General features: G+C 34.2%; 1 protein-coding gene across 2 annotated transcripts; it reads left to right on the top strand.

Annotated features, from left to right (window-relative positions):
- The first annotated feature begins 464 nt into the window (after positions 1–464).
- Positions 465–18,169, top strand: LOC123717625 (transcription initiation factor TFIID subunit 6-like). Of its 2 annotated transcripts, XM_045673714.1 has the most exons (12): positions 465–980; positions 1,462–1,750; positions 2,077–2,228; positions 3,038–3,217; positions 6,861–7,030; positions 8,768–8,921; positions 10,204–10,376; positions 11,435–11,613; positions 13,141–13,238; positions 14,339–14,416; positions 16,022–16,117; positions 17,414–18,169. In XM_045673714.1, exons 1-12 carry the CDS (start codon positions 744–746, stop codon positions 17,507–17,509), a joined length of 1,902 nt encoding a protein of 633 aa, XP_045529670.1. In that variant the 5' UTR covers positions 465–743; the 3' UTR covers positions 17,510–18,169. The 2 variants fall into 2 exon arrangements, with proteins under 2 accessions (XP_045529670.1, XP_045529671.1); XM_045673715.1 differs by lacking the exon at positions 16,022–16,117.
- Positions 18,170–19,490: the final 1,321 nt, after the last annotated feature.

Below are 19,490 nucleotides of genomic sequence, written 5' to 3' on the forward strand. Positions count from 1 at the left end.
AAACCAAAAATTTAAAAAAAAAAACCTGTAGATTGACCGATTAATTACGTTATTTTTTTAATTATTATTTTTGAATAAGATAATTACATTTCCATATTATATAATTTCAATAGTTTAGTACAATTATTACAAATCTCCGTCCTTGTTTCACCATTATTCTGCTTTAGAAAAATGATAATGTAGTTTAAAGGAATTTCTACACAATTGACTCACCGAAGAGACCAAGCATAAAATTGTGCTTAAGTCCAGCATTCCAGTCAAGCGATGGAATGCTACTGAAATAATGTGAACCGAGCATTAAACGGTATAAAGTTAAAACTAGTGCCATATGCATATATATATATATATATATTGTATAATTATAATTTTTATCTACAAAACTGTGCTTGGTATCTGTCTAGCCTGTGCATTACTAACAGTTTTAGTATGTATCTGTATTCTGTTATCTGTAAATTGTAATTTGTATAAATGTAGGCGAAAGTCGAAACTCAAGAACCAATTAAATAAATAAGTTTTGTAAAATAAATACTAACTAATAATCTATACAAAAATCAACTTATAATACTGCTTTTAATATTTCATCAATATTATAACCATAGCGTGTGATGTGTATGTCATATAAATTAGCATTTATGTAGTGAATTAGGAATATGTTTATTGCCTGCTTCGTAAACAAAATCTAGTTTAGATAGATCGCCTTCAATTTCTTGTCTCAGTTTACAGTCTTTATTCCTATTTGAATAATGGGTGAACCAGAGACGGGATATGGATCAGCTCTTACGCTAGATTCTATGAAAGTTATCGCCGAAAGTATTGGTGTTGCAAATCTTGGTGAAGATGCCGCAAAAGAGTTAGCTGACGATGTTACATTTAGATTAAAAGTGATTGTTCAAGACGCTATGAAGTTCATGAACCATTCTAAACGACAAAAACTTTCCATAACCGATATTGACCATAGCCTAAAAATTAAAAATGTTGAGGTAATAATACTTATTAATTTATTTAATACTGATTTACAAATATAACAAAGTTGGCTGATATAATTTATTAAATTTCTAAAGGTAGTGTCAGGTATTTAAACCCAATCATCATGAATAATAAAGCTCATATACTTAAAACTTCCTTATATCATTAAAACATTTATAAAATCTGCCTATCTTCTGCTCTGTCATATTTATAAATCCCTATACATATTCTGTCCATATTTAGTATATTATACTAGATATTTGAGACTAAAAGTTAAGATGTTTAACATTAAATATTCCATATCTAAAGTAACAAAATATTACACCATTTAAAATACTTGATAGACTATATTTTAGTCACAAATAGTATAGTTAATCATGTGACAATATAATATATATATAATAATCATATAGACAATATATACTTTGTTACATATTAGAAAGTAAATGGTTTCTGCTAAACAATATTAAAGTTGGATTATGTTTTATTTTTCAGCCCCAGTATGGCTTTATTCAACCCGATTTTCTACCATTTCGATATGCCTCAGGAGGTGGGAGAGAACTTCACTTCATTGAAGAAAAAGAAATTGATCTATCAGAAATCCTGTCAGCACCACCTCCAAAAATTCCTCTAGATGTATCCCTTAGAGCTCATTGGCTAAGTGTTGATGGTGTTCAACCAACAGTTCCAGAAAATCCACCACCATTGTCAAAAGAGGCTCAAAAGTTGGAGTCTGTTGATCCTATTACAAAATTAAGCAAACCTGCTAACAAAGATTCTGCAGGTACTGTCCAACAAACAATAAATAAATTAAATGATAATTTAAAAGTGTATAGATACTGTAATATCGTCTATGGTTTCTGCAAGTACTAAACATTTAAATGAAACCTCTATGGATAATGCAAATCTATTACCTGATTGAAACTATTTAATTATTTAATAAAAACACTTGCAGTATGTTGAGTAAAGTGGTAAGAATATTAAGGCAGTATATTTTATTGATTTTTTTAAAGCCGTAAGTCAGGTTTTACTGTCAAGATTTACAGCATTGATTTTAAATTTACCAGTACTACAATATACAAATTCCGCAATTATGCCAATGTGTTTTAGGAAAACCAGCTTGTGGTAAAGCAGCAAGGTTGAAGGCATCAGAGTCTGTCCATGTAAAGCAGCTAGCAACACATGAGTTGAGTGTTGAACAACAATTGTATTATAAGGAGATAACGGAGGCTTGTGTTGGTAGTGATGAAGGACGGAGAGCAGTAAGTTCAATATTTAACTTAACAATTTGTATGAAATAATTTGCATTTCCCTGAGTATATTTGTCACTATGTGTAGGAACACATATCATTGGAATAGATTACCTCATAATAATGTATAGTGTATGAAAAATTGTTTTGAGTTCTAAGTAACTGTCATAACTATATGAATGGTCAAAGAATAGTATCACATGCTTAGGAAGAGTTGATGATATGGACGATTAGAAGAATTTTGTGCATTTCCACAGCCATTACTGTGTGAAGCTCATTATTTTCAGGAAAATAAAGCAAGAGTTGGACCATTTGTCTTTTTTTAAGCATTTAGTTTATAGATAATTAGTGATACAACTGCCTATGGACATTCACATGCCAGAAGACTCGCTGTTTAATGCACCTTAGTAAGGTGACAAATTGGATTGTTTATACATTACTTAGTGCTCGGCTTATTCTACGGATAAGATGTGGAGAGTACCGCTGTTGCAATATGTGTACTACATTTTTGCTATGCTTTATTTAAATCATAAAAATATATTTTATAATTTAGTGGTTTGAGACCTTGTAAAAGGTGGATACATTTTTTATTTCCCCTAAGCTCTAATTTGGGGTTCTATGCTGCACTAAACAGCTAGTGTTCTGTTCCAATAAAAACGTAATTAAATATGTGAGCATTCGATTCAAGTATTGCAGAGACCTCGAATGACTATCCTTCCGCACAGACAAGGGTGATCAGAAACGTCACTTAAGATCGCCTATGTCAAAAATGTTTTGATTTTGACAGACACGTTCGCGCTAATTCTAAACGATATTTTCAGGAAGCCCTTCAATCATTAGCGTGTGACCCAGGCCTTCACGAAATGCTACCACGGATGTGTACATTTATATCTGAGGGTGTGAAAGTTAATGTTGTTCAAAATAATCTCGCGTTGCTCATTTATTTGATGAGAATGGTAAAGGCGTTGCTCGACAATCAGTCTTTGTATCTGGAGAAATATGTAAGTGTCTTTAACTAACTTTTCTGATTCCGTTAAAAAACAAAATGTGTGCGTGCACTAGTGTACACACGTAAGAAGTGAAACTTCTTTATTACCATATTTTTCGAAAAATTATCTACTATATTTAACTATACAGAAATTGGTTAAATAAAGTTTAACAAAAGCCTAAATTCAGTTTACCGTATTACTACTAAGATTATTACAGAATTTCATTAATTGTTATAGAATTATTACTATCATTGTTATCGGCCTCAAATCTCTTCGAATAAACCGTGGTGCCCAAAGATGGCACGTAACAGAATAATGTGACGCGTAACCTAAAACTGTGACGGTAATTCTTTTTCCAACGCCTGAACGAAAAACTGATGTTAACATGTAAATAGGACAAAATATGACTGAAACCCAAAGGCTATGTTACGTCACACGGGCAGAACAGTGTCGGTTTCATTTACCTACGTTATGTGAATTAAATTATTACTCTCATTGTTATCGTTATTATATATTTTTGTAGGGACAAGAAAAAAATGGCGTAACCGAAAAATGTGACGGTAAACTTTTTTCCAACGCCAATAAAGCAGTTTCACTTCAATTCTAATTTAAAATTAAATATTAAATAACTCTTCTATTAACAACTATTAACTATTTAACCAATTATCGTCTAAAATTCGTAATATTAGCTTGTTTAAATAATTCAAAAGGCCATTAAAGATACATGTCAGAGTGAACCCAGTAGAACTCGTATATATTAAGTTTCTCATGTAAATGAAATACATTTTTTGTACTGAGAAATTAATTATTTTCAACATATTTTCATCACTCGCCAATGGTGTACCATGCAGTATTGTGGTGGCGCATGCTGGTTGTGAACCTTCTCTCATTCCCATTTTTTGGCCTTAACCTACATTGTCACTGGGAACATAATTTACATCATGCATTTCCCTTAATTGGGGGTACTGCATAGAAGTCGTAATGAACTATAAAATATTGAAGCTAGAGCTTTCAAGGTGGACCCCCAAAAATATGTTTGAATAAAACTCTTTGTTTGCAAATAACTGGCATTAATGGTTTAAAACATGATCTTCAATTATCTAAAATTATGAGTTGTGGTGTTGTGACGCTTACAAAAACTAATTTGGCTTATCTAAGGGACTATAATACAAGTAAAGTCGATATTTTTAGACTTCGTAGACAAGAATATTGTATTACAATGTATGAGGCTCCATACGCATGTAATTCAGTCGAAGTAAATAGGATATTCAAGTCTCAAAACAATTGTATTAGAGCAATTTGTGGAGCAAACTGTCTTGATAGTTGCGTACCTTTATTTAAGAAGCTCAAAACTTTATCTCTTTCCGGTATTTATATTTTAGAAATGCGCAATTCGTGCACAGAAACATACATATTTTTAAGTCCAATGTAGAAGTCGAAGTAAGAAGTAGATATGGGGAGAAATTGGCTGTGCCAAAAATCAATGTAGAACTGTTTTAGGCACTTTTGTATGGCAATTAAGGTTTACAATAATTTACCAAAAGAATTAAAAGATCCGAGTCTTTAAAAATCGACTTGGTGTATCACTTATGGAAGAAATATATTACTCAATAAATGATTATTTCCGTGAAAACACTGCATATGTACATATGTACGATACAAATAATATAGGAGTTGACAAATTCATATGAATAATAATGTAAAACGTAAAACCTCCTTTAAAGACAAATTTGTGCGCCATTGTGTGTGGCAGAATATGCGAACGTACTATTGTACCACCTTTTTGTACCATATTCTTGCAATAATTTACTATCATTATGTGTTTTTTGATGCCATGTATGCGACGATGCTTAACATTTGGTTTGCGCTTCTAATCATCAACTAAAATATATATGTACTAAATTTGGGTTAAATAACTCGTGATTCGACAAATTATTCCTCAAATAGTAAGTTAAAAAAATTAAACTTGTTCAAAATGACCACTATTTGTGCAAGCTGTATTTTTGATATTATTATTATTTTATTCCTACCTATTGGCACGCCCATGTGACTTTAATACAAAGAGTCCACAAGTGAGTCATGTGCTGCAATATCGCGTGCTACTGCTAGGAAGTTGCAAGGATCTGGTCTGGCCTTCTTGCGTTCACTCACTCACATGTCATTCTCACACATGTATATCCTTCCTATAACAATTTTCATATTGTATTCGTAACGATTGTTAGCGGTAGTTGATTTAGTTCTTAGGGTAGGAAATTAAACACTTCAATGATGACTTAATTCACTATAGTAAATTATATTCACTGATTTTACGTGAACTGTATAACTTCAAACTTGTACAAAGGAAAAGCCCGTGCGCATGTGTCACAACCTCTTTTATAATCACAACTCCCTCCTTCGACTCGACCATCTCACTTCGGGAAGATGGTCCAGTCAATTCGTAAACAACCGAACGAGTCAAATGAACAACTATTGCACATGCGCACTTGTAGCAAGATTCTTAAGAATATGTTTCATAAAAATGTTTAGAATTTAATTAAATTAATATTAGAAGCTAACACGATATTTGAGATCAATATTTTTTATTTATTGTGGCTTCAGCATGCGACTCTCATCCCTGAGGTTCAATCCCCAATTTTTTTTATGTGCGTATTTACCATTAGCTCGAACGGTGAAGGAAAACATCGTGAGGAAACCGGCTTGTCTTAGTCCGTAAAAGTCGAAGGCGTGAGTCAGGCACAGAAGGCTGATCACCTACTTGCCTATTCGATTGACAAATGATCACGAAACAGATACAGGATCTGAAGCCCAGACCTAAGAAGGTTGTAGCGCCATTGATTTATTTTTGTTACAACCTTTAAGGTTAGCCTTAGATTTCTGTCGGTCAATGCCGGTGTTCGGATCTTCAGAGAAAAGAAGCGATATAAGGAAAATAATAAAGCTTTAATGACCACGCACACTGTAATCACGCGAAACGTCGGAAAATTTAAAATTATGTAAATACGTAAGTTTACTAGCTGCCCCCGCGAACTTCGTTTCTCCTTAATGTGGTTTTTGTTAGCCTTAATACCGTGACAAGAAAGAGTAATTTCACTGTATTATCGTCACTATAATTTGAATTTGATTTACACTTCGGTCTAAGTAACACGTGGTTGGCTATGCTAACACCAAACATTAAAAAGTATAAATAAATGAATTTCACGGTATTTCGTTTACTACAAAATAAATTTCTACTTTAGCCTCAATAAGGCGTGGTAATCATGATATTGAATTGTAGCTTATATGACACGTTTGTCGGTTTACCATAGCAGTGCCATCTATTGATTACTTACTCAGTCCAGTCGAAAAGTATCGACATCTGTTAGAATCTTTTGGAGTTAACAGATAATTATGACTGTCAATTAATTATAGACAAATAATTTGCAATAAAATGCAATTGCGACTATAATTAAATATCTAAGCTATCCTATCTCTTAAGTTGGACCAGACTGCTCACGGTGTGCCAATTTAATTTAAAATCGGTTAAGCAGTTAGGAGTCCATCGCAGACAAACAAGACAAACGTGACAGGAGATTATATACATTAAGATAAGAATACATAGCTTCAATCCGTTTAAAAAGTGTTTTCTTAAGGCTTTAATGAATTTTAAATATTACAGCTTCATGAGCTTATACCGTCAGTGTCGACGTGTATAGTATCCAGACAGTTATGTTTGAGACCTGAGGTGGATAACCACTGGGCTCTCAGGGATTTCGCCGCGCGCCTCATGGCACAAATTTGCAAAACATTCAACACTTCGACGAATAACTTACAAACAAGGGTTACAAGGTATGTTATAAAATTGTGTAATTTGTTTTAGCGTCCAGTTTCTTGGCTAAGGTTACGGTTGGCGTATTGGATGAAATTCTCTCATCTCAGTGTTCTGTTAAACTCTTGTGAGATTTGGAAGAGGGAAAAATATCTCGTTTACATTGTCATTGGTTGCGTGTACGTTATTTCTGTGGGGTACGAAAGTGCGCCCGTCAAGTCTGGCGGTACAGGCGTACGCGATGTTTGAGTTTAGAGAGATCATAATATATATATGATTAAAAAATATGTAACAATAAGGCGGGTACATTTTGCATAAAAAAGTTTTTTTTGCTATTTCATATAGGTACAGATACCGGCAAACTTCTTGAGCATTAAACAAGGGAGTGGGGGAAAGTTTGCGCATTGTACACAGCGCGGGACGCAAACGTCAACCGATTTACCAATCACGCGATCGACACGTCCCCCCCCCCCTCCCAGTAATACCTAAAAAATCGCTTCTGCGCAAAATGCAAGAACATTTTTCTAGATGTTTCCCAGTATCTATATTTGTTATGAATCAGAAATAACATCTTAATTTATTTTATTAAAATTCTTCTAGAATTCCCCAGTGTAGTAAAAGTCAATATAGCTTTATCTGACACAGTGTGACTTAGTCACTGAACAATTAGTAATATTATTAGTAGCATTTGAATTTTCTAATCTCCATATATTTGTCTTAACTGTGGCTACAATAATATATTTAATTGATGAATCCTGTAAGATAAGGCAGGTGAATTGATTTATAATGATGATTTATAACCAATTGTAATTAGTGATTGAGTGATTTCTCGACGCAGTTCATGCCATTTTCGACCCCCTATAACTTCGATGTTATATTATAAATTTTATTCAAGTTTAATAATTATAACGCGTGTAATTTCTTAATTTTGCCACTCACTGACTGACCGTTCATCAATCTTCACTTCTAGCAGAGCTAGAAATTTTTAACTTCGGATACAATTAGTGTTTAGTGTATATGATGTTGTTAAATTAACTAATTACGTAATACCTAAATAATAAAACCTAAAAACTTGGTAGCCCTCGTTAAACGTAAATTAATAAAGCTTTTTATAAATTTGACGAAGATTTAAGTGCTCCTAATCCTTAATATGGGATTGATTTGGTCCAGTTCAAACAATTTGTATGAGTTTCTTGCCAGTTCTTCTTGCCCGATCTACGGCCTTGACTTGCGAGCTGGTAGTAAATGTACATTTAGAATCAGCTTAACATCTGTTCTGTTGACGTTCATAAGTGTAACTTATCTGTATGAATAAAGTTATTTTGAGTTTGAGATTGGTATTAGATCTCACAACGTTTTACGGTGAAACTTCGTTGCGAGACTTGGTTCTCTTGCAAGTCATGATTTTGATAGCTGATTGCCGGAGTTCATATGTGTATTTTACTTCAAGAAAAGATTGTACCAATACTTAAAAGGCACTTACGAGCCTTCTGGCAATGTGTTTATGGGCGGCGGTATCACTTAACATCAGGTGAGTTTCCTGCCCGTTTGCCTTGTATTGCATAAAAGGGAAGAAAATGTATATTTATAAAAAAATAAAAATAGCTTTATTTCGGACAAGTATGTTTCTTACAATTAATAACAAACGATTAGTTTTCCGGTCCCAAAAACCTCCTCTAGACTCTTACATTCTGCCCAAACCTGTAACGAGTTTTATATCGGAATTTCTAGATTTTGACATTTGGTTAATTTTACAGATTATTCTCAAGGGCATTACAGTGCCCGTCACAAACGAACAGCGAGTCTGGGCCATCTATGGTGACGACTATGAAGGAGTCGGAGAAAACGCCGCTTGCTTCACTCTACGGCGCCGTTCAGGGGCTGGCTGAACTGGGCCCGGAAGTTGTAAAGGTACCTAACAGTCGAGACCTGACTTGCAAAAATATAGGGACATATGGAAGGAAGTTCTCGCTTCTAAATCTTACGTCATATACTATATACTTTTGTAGGGATAACTTCTTTATTATCGTTGTGATTTGAAAGTCTCTGATAAGCGACAGTAAAAAGGGACAAAATAAATTTATAAGATTTGCATGTGGGTGACAATGAGATGAAAAGCATTATACAGTGTCAAAGATTATAAAGGGTGTCTCAGCGCCGATTTTAAACTTTAAACACAAATTTCTCGGTCACCCGCGGTAAGCGGGAGGGGAGCGGTCGCGTTCGGTAGGTGACGAGTGCGCTCGCTCGGACGCACGCGCGTACGCATTAGAGTCGTACTTTTGCAATGAGTTTTCGTTAACTTAAGCAAAACTTACGCTAGATAAATTTTGTAGTTGGAAAGCACACATTGAAAAGTTACAGAACAAAATATACAGTTTCGTTTTTGTGTTAAAACTACTAAGAGAATTTACGGTATTGGCTGCTGATCATGCATATTTTTATCTATTATTAGATATGGAATTATAGTTTGGAGAGATTCAGTCGAAGTATACCAATACCCTATGGTAGTTAAGGCTCAAAAGAATTGTATTAGAGCAATTTGTGGAGCAAACTGTCTTGGTTGTTGCGTACCTTTATTTAAGAAGCTCAAAACTATATCTGTTTCCGGTATTTATATTTTAGAAATGCGCAATTCGTGCACAGAAACATACATATTTTTAAGTCCAATGTAAAAGTCGAAGTAAGAAGTAGATATGGGGAGAAATTGGCTGTGCCAAAAATCAATCTAGAACTGTTTTAGGAACTTTTGTATGGCAATTAAGGTTTACAATAATTTACCAAAAGAATTAAAAGATCCGAGTCTTTAAAAATCGACTTGGTGTATTACATATGAAAAAAATGTATTACTCAATAAATGATTATATGCGTGAGACACTGTAGTAAATATATAAATTTAATAACATTTGATATGATATGTACGATACAAATAATATGAGAATTGACCAATTCATATGAATAATAATGTAAAACTCATTTAAAGACAAATTTGCGCGCCATTGTGTGTGTCTGAATATGCGAACTTACTTTTTGTACCATATTCTTGCAATAAATTATTATTATTATTATAATCGCATTGACGCCATCGACATCCGCCGTAACGCCACTTGCATTCAGTGAACTAAGTCTTATATAGAAAAGTTCTAAGCGACAGGATGCTTATTGAAGCATTATTTTTATTAAATTTTTACAGGTTTTCATATTACCCCGAGTTCGTTGGTTGGGCGAGCGTGTGGAAGGAGCTTTGAGTGGTATAGGCGGCGCTGACCGCCTCGCTGCGGGCAATCTTAAACATCAACTGCTCAAAGTCCTGGCACCAGTTGTAAGGCAGCTACGCCAGCCACCAGACCTGCCCGACGATTACAAGTATGTTTATTATATGATATACACGAAAACTCTTAAATTAAAAGTCACATTTTATATCTATAGTTAAATCTGTATAACGACACTGAAGGTACTTTGTATTTGATGGCGTTATAGAGTTGACGTTAAATCGAGAGAAGAAAAACTCCTACTTATTAGTCATGGTCAACAACAGTCTTCACGTGCAAGCAATCCCAATTTGTAAACGAATTTCTAAACTAATTACAACGATTCAGTTAAGCTTATGTGTGTTACTAGTCTGTTGTACCTATAGAGGGTTATTGTAATATAGAACTGGAACTGTGGAGGCTTGAATATAATGTCTGTGCTATGGTACGCAATTTTTGGAGATTCTTGACCCCCCCCCCCCTCCCAATGAAACGCGCCGTAACGTTTCTGTTTCAAATAGTAAAACGTTTCGTGACCAACTCCAGTGACTCTTTAAACCTAAAACTTACCATTATGTGGTGTAGAGTACTGGAAAGTCGAAAATAAAATTAACAATAATGCGTAATTCAATCCCCGCCCCGCATCGTAACGTTTTACAAACGGACGCCCCCCCCCCCCCCCCCAAATGCGTTACGTAATACTGGAACGCTCCCTAGCGCCGGATCTGTCCAAAAAACCTATTATTTTCTATTGTTCGGTTAGGTTAGATTAGGTTTTTTTTTTAAATAACTATTACCGACACTTGGAAAGTGGCTAACCTCAACTTGGGCGACTTATTTCTCAAATTCTTATTAACTTGAGTAACAAGCTTTGGGGGGGGGGGGGGGTGTCATTCTTTAAACGGTTGTTGTTTTTTTTAACTTTGGGTCAGTCACCGTAACCACGCACGCTGAACGTCGGAAAAAATTTAAAATTATGTAAATAATTGTAAGTTTTTAATAATAGTACACAGCTTCAATCCGTTCAAAAAGTGTTTTTCTTAACGTTGGGTAATTTGAAATTTATGTCTGGTCCTGGTGTTGAGTTTTAAACTATCGAGAGTCGATTGCGGACATGTAACTGGCCAAGTCTGAAGGTTTTTTTTTTAATGAGTCTTTAAATACAAATTTCAGACGCGAATATGGCTACCTAGGGCCCAGTCTCCAGCAAATGGTTAGTAAGCTGCGTTTGTCGCCATCTACGACCGGCGGCGGCGGCGCCGTGGCAGTGGTCACTTGTACGCCGCCGTTGGTGCCTTCGACATCGTTGCCGTCGCCATCACCTCAACATCAGATGCTCACCAAATCTGTTGGTAAGATGTGTAAATCTTTTATTCTTCTTTGTCTCTATACATCTGGTGTTTGTTTCGACCCAAATAGCGAGAAAAAAGTACGTTATTTTGAAAAAAAATACGTGTATGTATTTACGTATACGTGTCTGAACTTATAATATATTTTTTGGCGTAAGAGGATAAAGATCTTTTCACAAAATTTATTCTACGTTTGTAGAAAAAACTAAAATGTTAACTATAGGTTTAGGGTGTCGGTTTTTTGTGACGGTGTGCGCGCGCGCGTCGTAATAATTTACTTTATCATTTTTTTCCTAACACGCGAAACTGTATAACTACAAAAAACTACAATGTTGACTATAGGTAACTTCAGGGTGTCGGTTTTTTTTGTGACGGTGTGCGCGCGCGTCGTAACAATTTACTTTCATCAATTTTCCCTAACGCGCGAAACTGTATAACTATAAAAAAACTACAATGTTGACTATATGTAACTTAATGGTGTCGGTTTTTTGTGACGGTGTGCGCGCGCATTGTAACAATTTACTTTCATCAATTTTCCCTAACGCACCAAAAGCAATGATATAACTTCAAAAAATATTATGAACTTAGGCCCTTTTAGAAAGTCAATCAAACAAAATGTAGCCAATACTGTACATTTTGCTCACTCAGGATTTCTTAGTTTTATAAGCGTGACGGTTTCCTAAATCGTTGGAGTTAAGGCCCGAGAGTATAGACAGACATACATTCGTTACATATATTTAATTATTTTGCTTATATTCTATTGTTGTCCGTTAATATAGAGTCGAAAAAAATCCTCTATTATTTAACACCGTTATGACCCAGGGACCGTACATATTGATTTTCACATGTACTGTGCTTAATTAAACGTATTATTACTATAAATTAAAGAAACAGGCAGTGTAACTGTACTTCGGACTTTGTACGAGCCAAGGCTATACAAACAGCTATTGTTACATTACATATCAAAGTTACAAATCATTTATTCATATAGGCAACGCAATGTACACTTATGAACGTCATTTACTGCCACTTTTCAAATCAAGTCCGTAGAACGGAAGAGAAGAACTCGCAATAAACTCTCCGCCACTCTTTTTAATCGCCAAGTTTTTGTTTTCACAACGTTTGTAAGGAGCTGCAACTATTACACCATGTTCCACATGACATCTTAAGTAATTAATAATAAAATAAATTAAAAACAAAGATTTGTCTTCTATCAGCCGTAGGCATGGTGAAATAGCAGCACGCACTTACATTCTCGTGGGAACAACACGCAAATACATAATCGAAATAACTAACATCACCGCATACACGAATTCAAGTCCGACCATTCACCGCAAGTAGCACCCGTTCACAAGTATGACGTATGGCCCCCTCACCATCTTTAGGGAGAGAGAAAACTCAACGCATGGACGCCTCCACAAGATATGAAATTTAAGCGAGAGTGGCAATGAAATGTGAACTTAGCTACATAAGAAAATAATACTAATAAAAATTATATTGAAATAATTATACTAAACTGTTATTTTAAAGATTCGGGAACTCGAAGTATAATTAATGCACCACAATCGCCGGCTCCGTCCACACCACCGCCCCAGAAGTTTGTCATCGTCTCCCAGCAGAAACCTCAGGTATTATCTTTTGTATATAAATTTGTAGAATTGTTTATGCGTTGAAAAGACAGAAAAACTAAATACTAAAGTTAATGAGGAATTTCTTTCGTGATAATTTGGACAAAATAGAAATATGGAGAATCGCGAATATATCTTTTATATAACTAGAAATTTCTAGAACTTTATAGAAATCGTGGTAGTACTTGGCATAGACCCGATTCTCAGGGGCCGTTCAAGTATTACGGAAGCAGGTTTATATACCTCTTGTCAGCAAAAGTAAGCAAAGCTCTCTAAAATAATAGTACATAAACATATAATTTTTTTGGAAGAATCCTCGAAAATGCATTTCGTTTTCAAGGTATAGACAATGTGTGGGTAATATTTGTAAAAAAGTAAATAATTACTGATAATGTAATCACCAAATAATAAAATCAAAGACCCCCCCCCCTCCCCGCTACAGTACTTACGTATTACTTGAACGGCCCCTGTGAGAGTTAGGTACACAGAGTCAGGAATAACTATCGAAATATCTATGAAATTCATCTTACACAATGTGTGTACGTAAACCAAAGGCAATTTCTTCTACATTACGAGTGTTCCATATTTAAAAAAGTCACGTTTTAGGATAAAAAAGGTTTCACTTCAATGAGGACTACTCGCGTTAACCAAAGACAATTTCTTATATTTTACGAGTGTTCCATATTTAAATAGTCACGTTTTAGGATAAAAAAGGTTTCACTTCAATGTGGACTACTCGCGTTAACCAAAGACAATTTCTTATATTTTACGAGTGTTCCATATTTAAATAGTCACGTTTTAAGATAAAAAAGGTTTCACTTCAATGTGGACTACTCGCGTTAACCAAAGACAATTTCTTATATTTTACGAGTGTTCCATATTTAAATAGTCACGTTTTAGGATAAAAAAGGTTTCACTTCAATGTGGACTACTCGCGTTAACCAAAGACCATTTCCTATATTTTACGAGTGTTCCATATTTAAACGTGCATGTTTTTCGGTTATCCACTAAAAAGGTTTCATTTATATGTATAGTACTCGCGTAATCAAAGACAACAAAGCTGAACTCTTTTACATTATGAGTGTATTCCTTTCGTACAGACGCAGCAAGCGAGCGGTGCCTCTCACATTGTAGTCCACAGCTCTCAACCAACTATAGTTCGAAGCCAAAATGTTCAGGTATTTTTTTGTTTTATCTAGATATATCGGTATCGATTTTTTCGGTATATCACCGAATTCAATTATAATACCGAATATTTAAATAAATTTTGAAAAAATACATGGGACCGCTATTGAATTCCCAGATCACAGCTTTAGGTTGGAAGGCAAAAAAAGTAAATAAATTGGAATACTGGAAAAAATATTGCATACTCCTTCAACTCCGTCCTAAACGTTGCAATAAACTTATATTCCCATGTTCAAGTGTTATAGATGGTAGTCTATTGAGATTGGCCAATTAGGAGCTTTTTTATTGCATAAGTACCTAGAAAACCTGAGTAGACAACCTTACTACTACTACTAAGATTAGTGTAAATTCTTGTGTCTCTATCGCTTAGTTTAAGTTTTTATAATGATAAGATGTCTTGTTTTGAGGTGGCGAAATGTGTCCATAGATCAGCTTTATAAGTTGCGTAAATTAAAATTTATTCTACCCACATTTGGCTAATTTTTTTTAAGACTACCCTCTTATTGGTAAAATAATTCTCTTTCCGTCCAATTGTCTGTACACTGTAATGAAGTGACGAGTAGTATAGTAACAATGGTCCAATTTGATTTATTTTTGTTTAGTTTAGAGTTGTTTTTGCTGAAACATACCGGATTGTCCCCACTAAATGGGAAATTCCCACTTTTGAAGGGGTGCTGGTTGTATCAGGCATTTTGTAGTTTAATGAATGTCTGAAATTGTATGCTCGGAACTTGCATTTTTTTAATTTGAAATTTGCTTTAAAAAAACCAAAATCGTTAACGTAATTAAAATTCTTCTAAATAACGTTTTAACATTTACTGCCTGTTCTCAAATCAAGGCGGTAGAACGGACGAGAAGAACTATAATAAAACTCCGTCACTCTTTTCATGAAATTGACTACTACCAATAGAATATAATTTATTTACAATTTCTTACATTTCAAGAAGAAAATAAAAATTATAAGGGGTGCCTTATCGCTAACAGGAAATCCTAGTAAGGAAAAAAAATAATGATGGATAAAGGCAAAAAGTGCATAACCAAATCTTATATAAATAATATCTAACCACCAACCTCAACCTAAAATAATATATATTTTTTAATAAAATAAAAACCAAAAACCTATTCTCAGGGAATCATGAATTACAAACACAATAGGATTCATATCCGGCTCGAAGGATCAAATTCTATGATCCCTGGGACTGATGCCTTTAATAATAAAACATATAATTTTCATTCTATAATTAAACAATTGAATGCTTATACGTGCTAATTTAAAAGCGTCTGTGTTGCGTAATTCTTTACGCGTTAAGAAAAAATGTGTTTGCAAAATTTTAAACCCTTAGTTCCTATAAACATATTGATAGGATGATATGAGACCATGATGTACCGGATTCCCGGTGTACGCGTGATGGTTTTTCTTAAGACCCTGAGTTTGTGCCTTCCAACCCAGAGCGTAACTGGGGGCCTACTATGAACAATAAAACTGCCAAGTTCCGAGCAGACCAACGTGTATTCGAAGTCTATCTATATTCCGCGGCCTATATTTGTTGATGCTTGAATAAAATGGCGTGAATGGTAATGGTGCATGTATTGTTCAGTCGATGGTGGTGACAAGTGGTCCAGCCAGCCAGCAGCCCCAAAAAGTGGTAGTCGTGGGGATGCAGCCACAACAAACCCAGGGGGGAGTCAGCCAGGTATACAAAAATTTTGTTGTCTGCGGGTAGATTACAATTTTTACTTGCTAGTTGTCAATAAGTTGGATGTGGGTAGTTTGAATTTTTATCGTATGTTTTGGGTTATATTTTATTGCGAGCCCAACATACGGCTAATAAAAGTATATGTTGTAATATGTAACCAATTATGGAATTATCGTTTATGAGTTGTTCCCGCGAACTTTGTGTTTGTGCAGTTAAACATTTTCTCTCCGTAAAAACCTTCCTCAGAGTTCAAGAATAATCTCGAATTGGTCCAGCCGTCATCGTTTTGACATTAGCAACACAGTTTACGTGTCACTTTTATGTAGATTATATTTTGGTACACATGCAGGGACAGTGTTCAAGACGATTATTTGAGATGCTCCAGATTATTGGCCTTGGCCTAAACATTAAATACAATAATACAGTCAAAAGTAACGACATCAAAGGTACTACTAATATTTGGTCGTAAAAGCCGATGACGTTGTTAAGTACCTAATACATAGAATTCAGCCGGGACCTTTGATTTTGGTCAATTGTTCTAAGCGATGTCGTAAACTGTTTTGACTGTAAAGCAATACTACACAACTGTGTTTCTTCCATGTTGGACTACAGTGAGTCAAAGTTAATGAATTTTCATACAAAAATATGTATGAAATGTTCAAAAACTGATCAGAACAAAAACCCCTTTCATAACAAGTTATGATTATCCAGGGTGAGTGAGAATATAATACCTAAAACAAAGGACGACTAGGCTCTTCATTGCGTTGGTAAAACGGTAATATGAAGTGCTATGTCACGCGGCAACGCGTTTTGGACGCTGCTGTTGCATTCTGATTCAAATCGTAATCAAAATATAAATTATGTGTAACAAAATTCAAACAACATTAATCAATTTGAAAGAAAACACTTTTTTAACCGGATTAAAGCTATTTGTATTAATATACACTTATAATTATTTACATAATTTTAAATTTAAATAATTATAAGTTTATAATAATACAAATAGCTTTAATCCGGTTAAAAAAGTGTTTTCTTTCAACAATAATCAACTTTTGGCTTCAGCATGCAATTCTCATCCCTGAGGTCGTAGGTTCGATCCCCGGCTGTGCACCAATAGACTTCTATGTGTAAATTAAACAATATTTTAGATTTTTTTATAAATGCTCCTAAGTTTACATTTTCTGCTAATTCTCTAATTAAGGTCGTACAACTAGCTGTAAACTCTGTCACTCTTAGGTTTTCCATTAAGTTTACAAACGATTCAGCAACTCATTTTTAAGCTCCTATTTGCAGGCGCCAGTGTCAGTGGTAGCCAAGCCGGTGTTCGCCAGGGCCCCAGGGGCCCCGCAGCCGCCACCGGAGTTAGATGACCTGTCACATCTCGCTTGACAGCCGCGAGTCGTCACGATCATCAAACAGTTTAAGAAAAATAACTAATATATTTACATTTAGTAAGAAAATTCAACCTAGTGCTGTTGGCTTAAGGTCGTATTTCAAATGTCATCGCAATGCACACAGTTTTGTAAAGGTTCAAAATGAAACTGGTATGGCATAGATAATAAACGAAGAGAGATTGAGTTTTATTTCTAGGGCCCCACTTATCCTTGAGAAATGATGGAATTTGTTGACTATAAGACGAGGTTTCTACTAACTGCGTATGACTGTCAAAAACGTATTCGATATGGACGGTTGTTGGACTAAATCTTAAGTCTAAAAGCTTTTTAGAGTATATTTGGAGTGACAATCTGGACTACCATTAGAAAATATAATTTTAAGTGTTTTTAAATAATAAAAAAATGTGAAGGTTAGGCATAAGGATTTAATTGTAATATAGTCATTGCGATTTGTTTAACTTTTCCAAAACTGTCAAATATAAATTTATAACTAAACTGAGTTGAGTGATTTAAACCCCTTTAAGTTGACCATACTATAATATTATTGTCTATTTTGACGCATATTAACTCATCATGTGTCAATTGTCAAGTTTAATTGTTATAATTTGATTAACATGTCAACTTGTCAAACTTGTATCTGAAATGTCAACGCCTTTTGGAATACCTTTCAAATGCAAGTGGAGGAAGAGAGAGAGGTATGACAGGCCAACGCAAGGGGGGTCCGTGATCTCTGCACACACTTCGGGACAGCTTATTTAAATTAAAAAATAAATGTAGTCCCATTTTACTAACAATCCGCCATCTTGACTAGCAATAGGTTGCTTAAATTGTGAGATTAATTTGAAGCCTTCTGAACGCTGAATTAGCTTTATAGGTAGGAGTGTTATTCAGTACGAATAAACTATCTTTTACTTTGACGGTTTATTTTGGCGCAAACTATTTTGAGTATTTCGTTGATTTCACGTTTTGAATGCCTAGTTTTGATAATTTACATAAGACAGCATTTAAATAAAATTTGTAAAAATCACCATTTCTTAACATTTATATTATATTAATGCACTTTATAGTTAAAATAAATGTATCATAATTGATCTGTTTTTTATTAATTTCCTTCTTTATATAATGTTTTCGTCAAATTATTAATTATATTTAATGAATTTTATCACTTTATTTATTATGATTTACCGTTTAACTTCGCTTTTTGACATATAAGTATTGTCACCCTTATTTGTAAGGTAAGATTTAGCACTTTGACATGTCGGATCCGTCTCAATCAATGTCAATTGTGCTTATAGTGCATAAATTATTAAGAAAATATTTACGCATGTCACAAATATATAGTATTTACAATATTCTCAACCTACATACTAACAATAATAGTGAGACTTATCTTTAATTATCGTGATTTATGTGTCTTTTTACTTTTTTATTTTTAATGTATCATCTTTTTAGTTTAGTTTTTTTTTGTTCCTGTTTAGTTTTGTCTACTTGCCTATATTATGTAATTTAATACATTTTTATTTATTTTTTCTTTACTCACAGTGGTTGCCTGGAAGAGATCCCTCGAAAGCGATAAGGCCGCCAGTTGCCCTCATTTTCATTTAATTATGTTCAATTTTTTTATTGTATTGTAACGAAGTGTTAATAAATAATAAATAAAAAATGATTAATAGACAATAAAGTAATTTTAAAAAGTTTGCAAACTCTGTGTTATCTATAATACTGAAAATTCCTTGCTGTAATGCGATACTTACTCGATGAGCGTGAAAAGCACAAGGTAACATAAATGTAAATATATTAGTTATTTTTCTTAAACTGTTTTATCTACCAGGCGCCAAATTAAATAAAATTTAGTTATAAGCAATTATTTAATTAACGCCTTTATTTGAACCCAATACTCCAAATGGAACAAAATCTAAGTCGAACGAAAGACGAGACAATGTATTACCAGTTCAGAAATTCCTCTTAAATAATTT

The sequence above is a fragment of the Pieris brassicae genome, chromosome 13 (genome assembly GCF_905147105.1).
Source record: "Pieris brassicae chromosome 13, ilPieBrab1.1, whole genome shotgun sequence".
Classification (NCBI taxonomy): Eukaryota; Metazoa; Arthropoda; class Insecta; order Lepidoptera; family Pieridae; genus Pieris; species Pieris brassicae.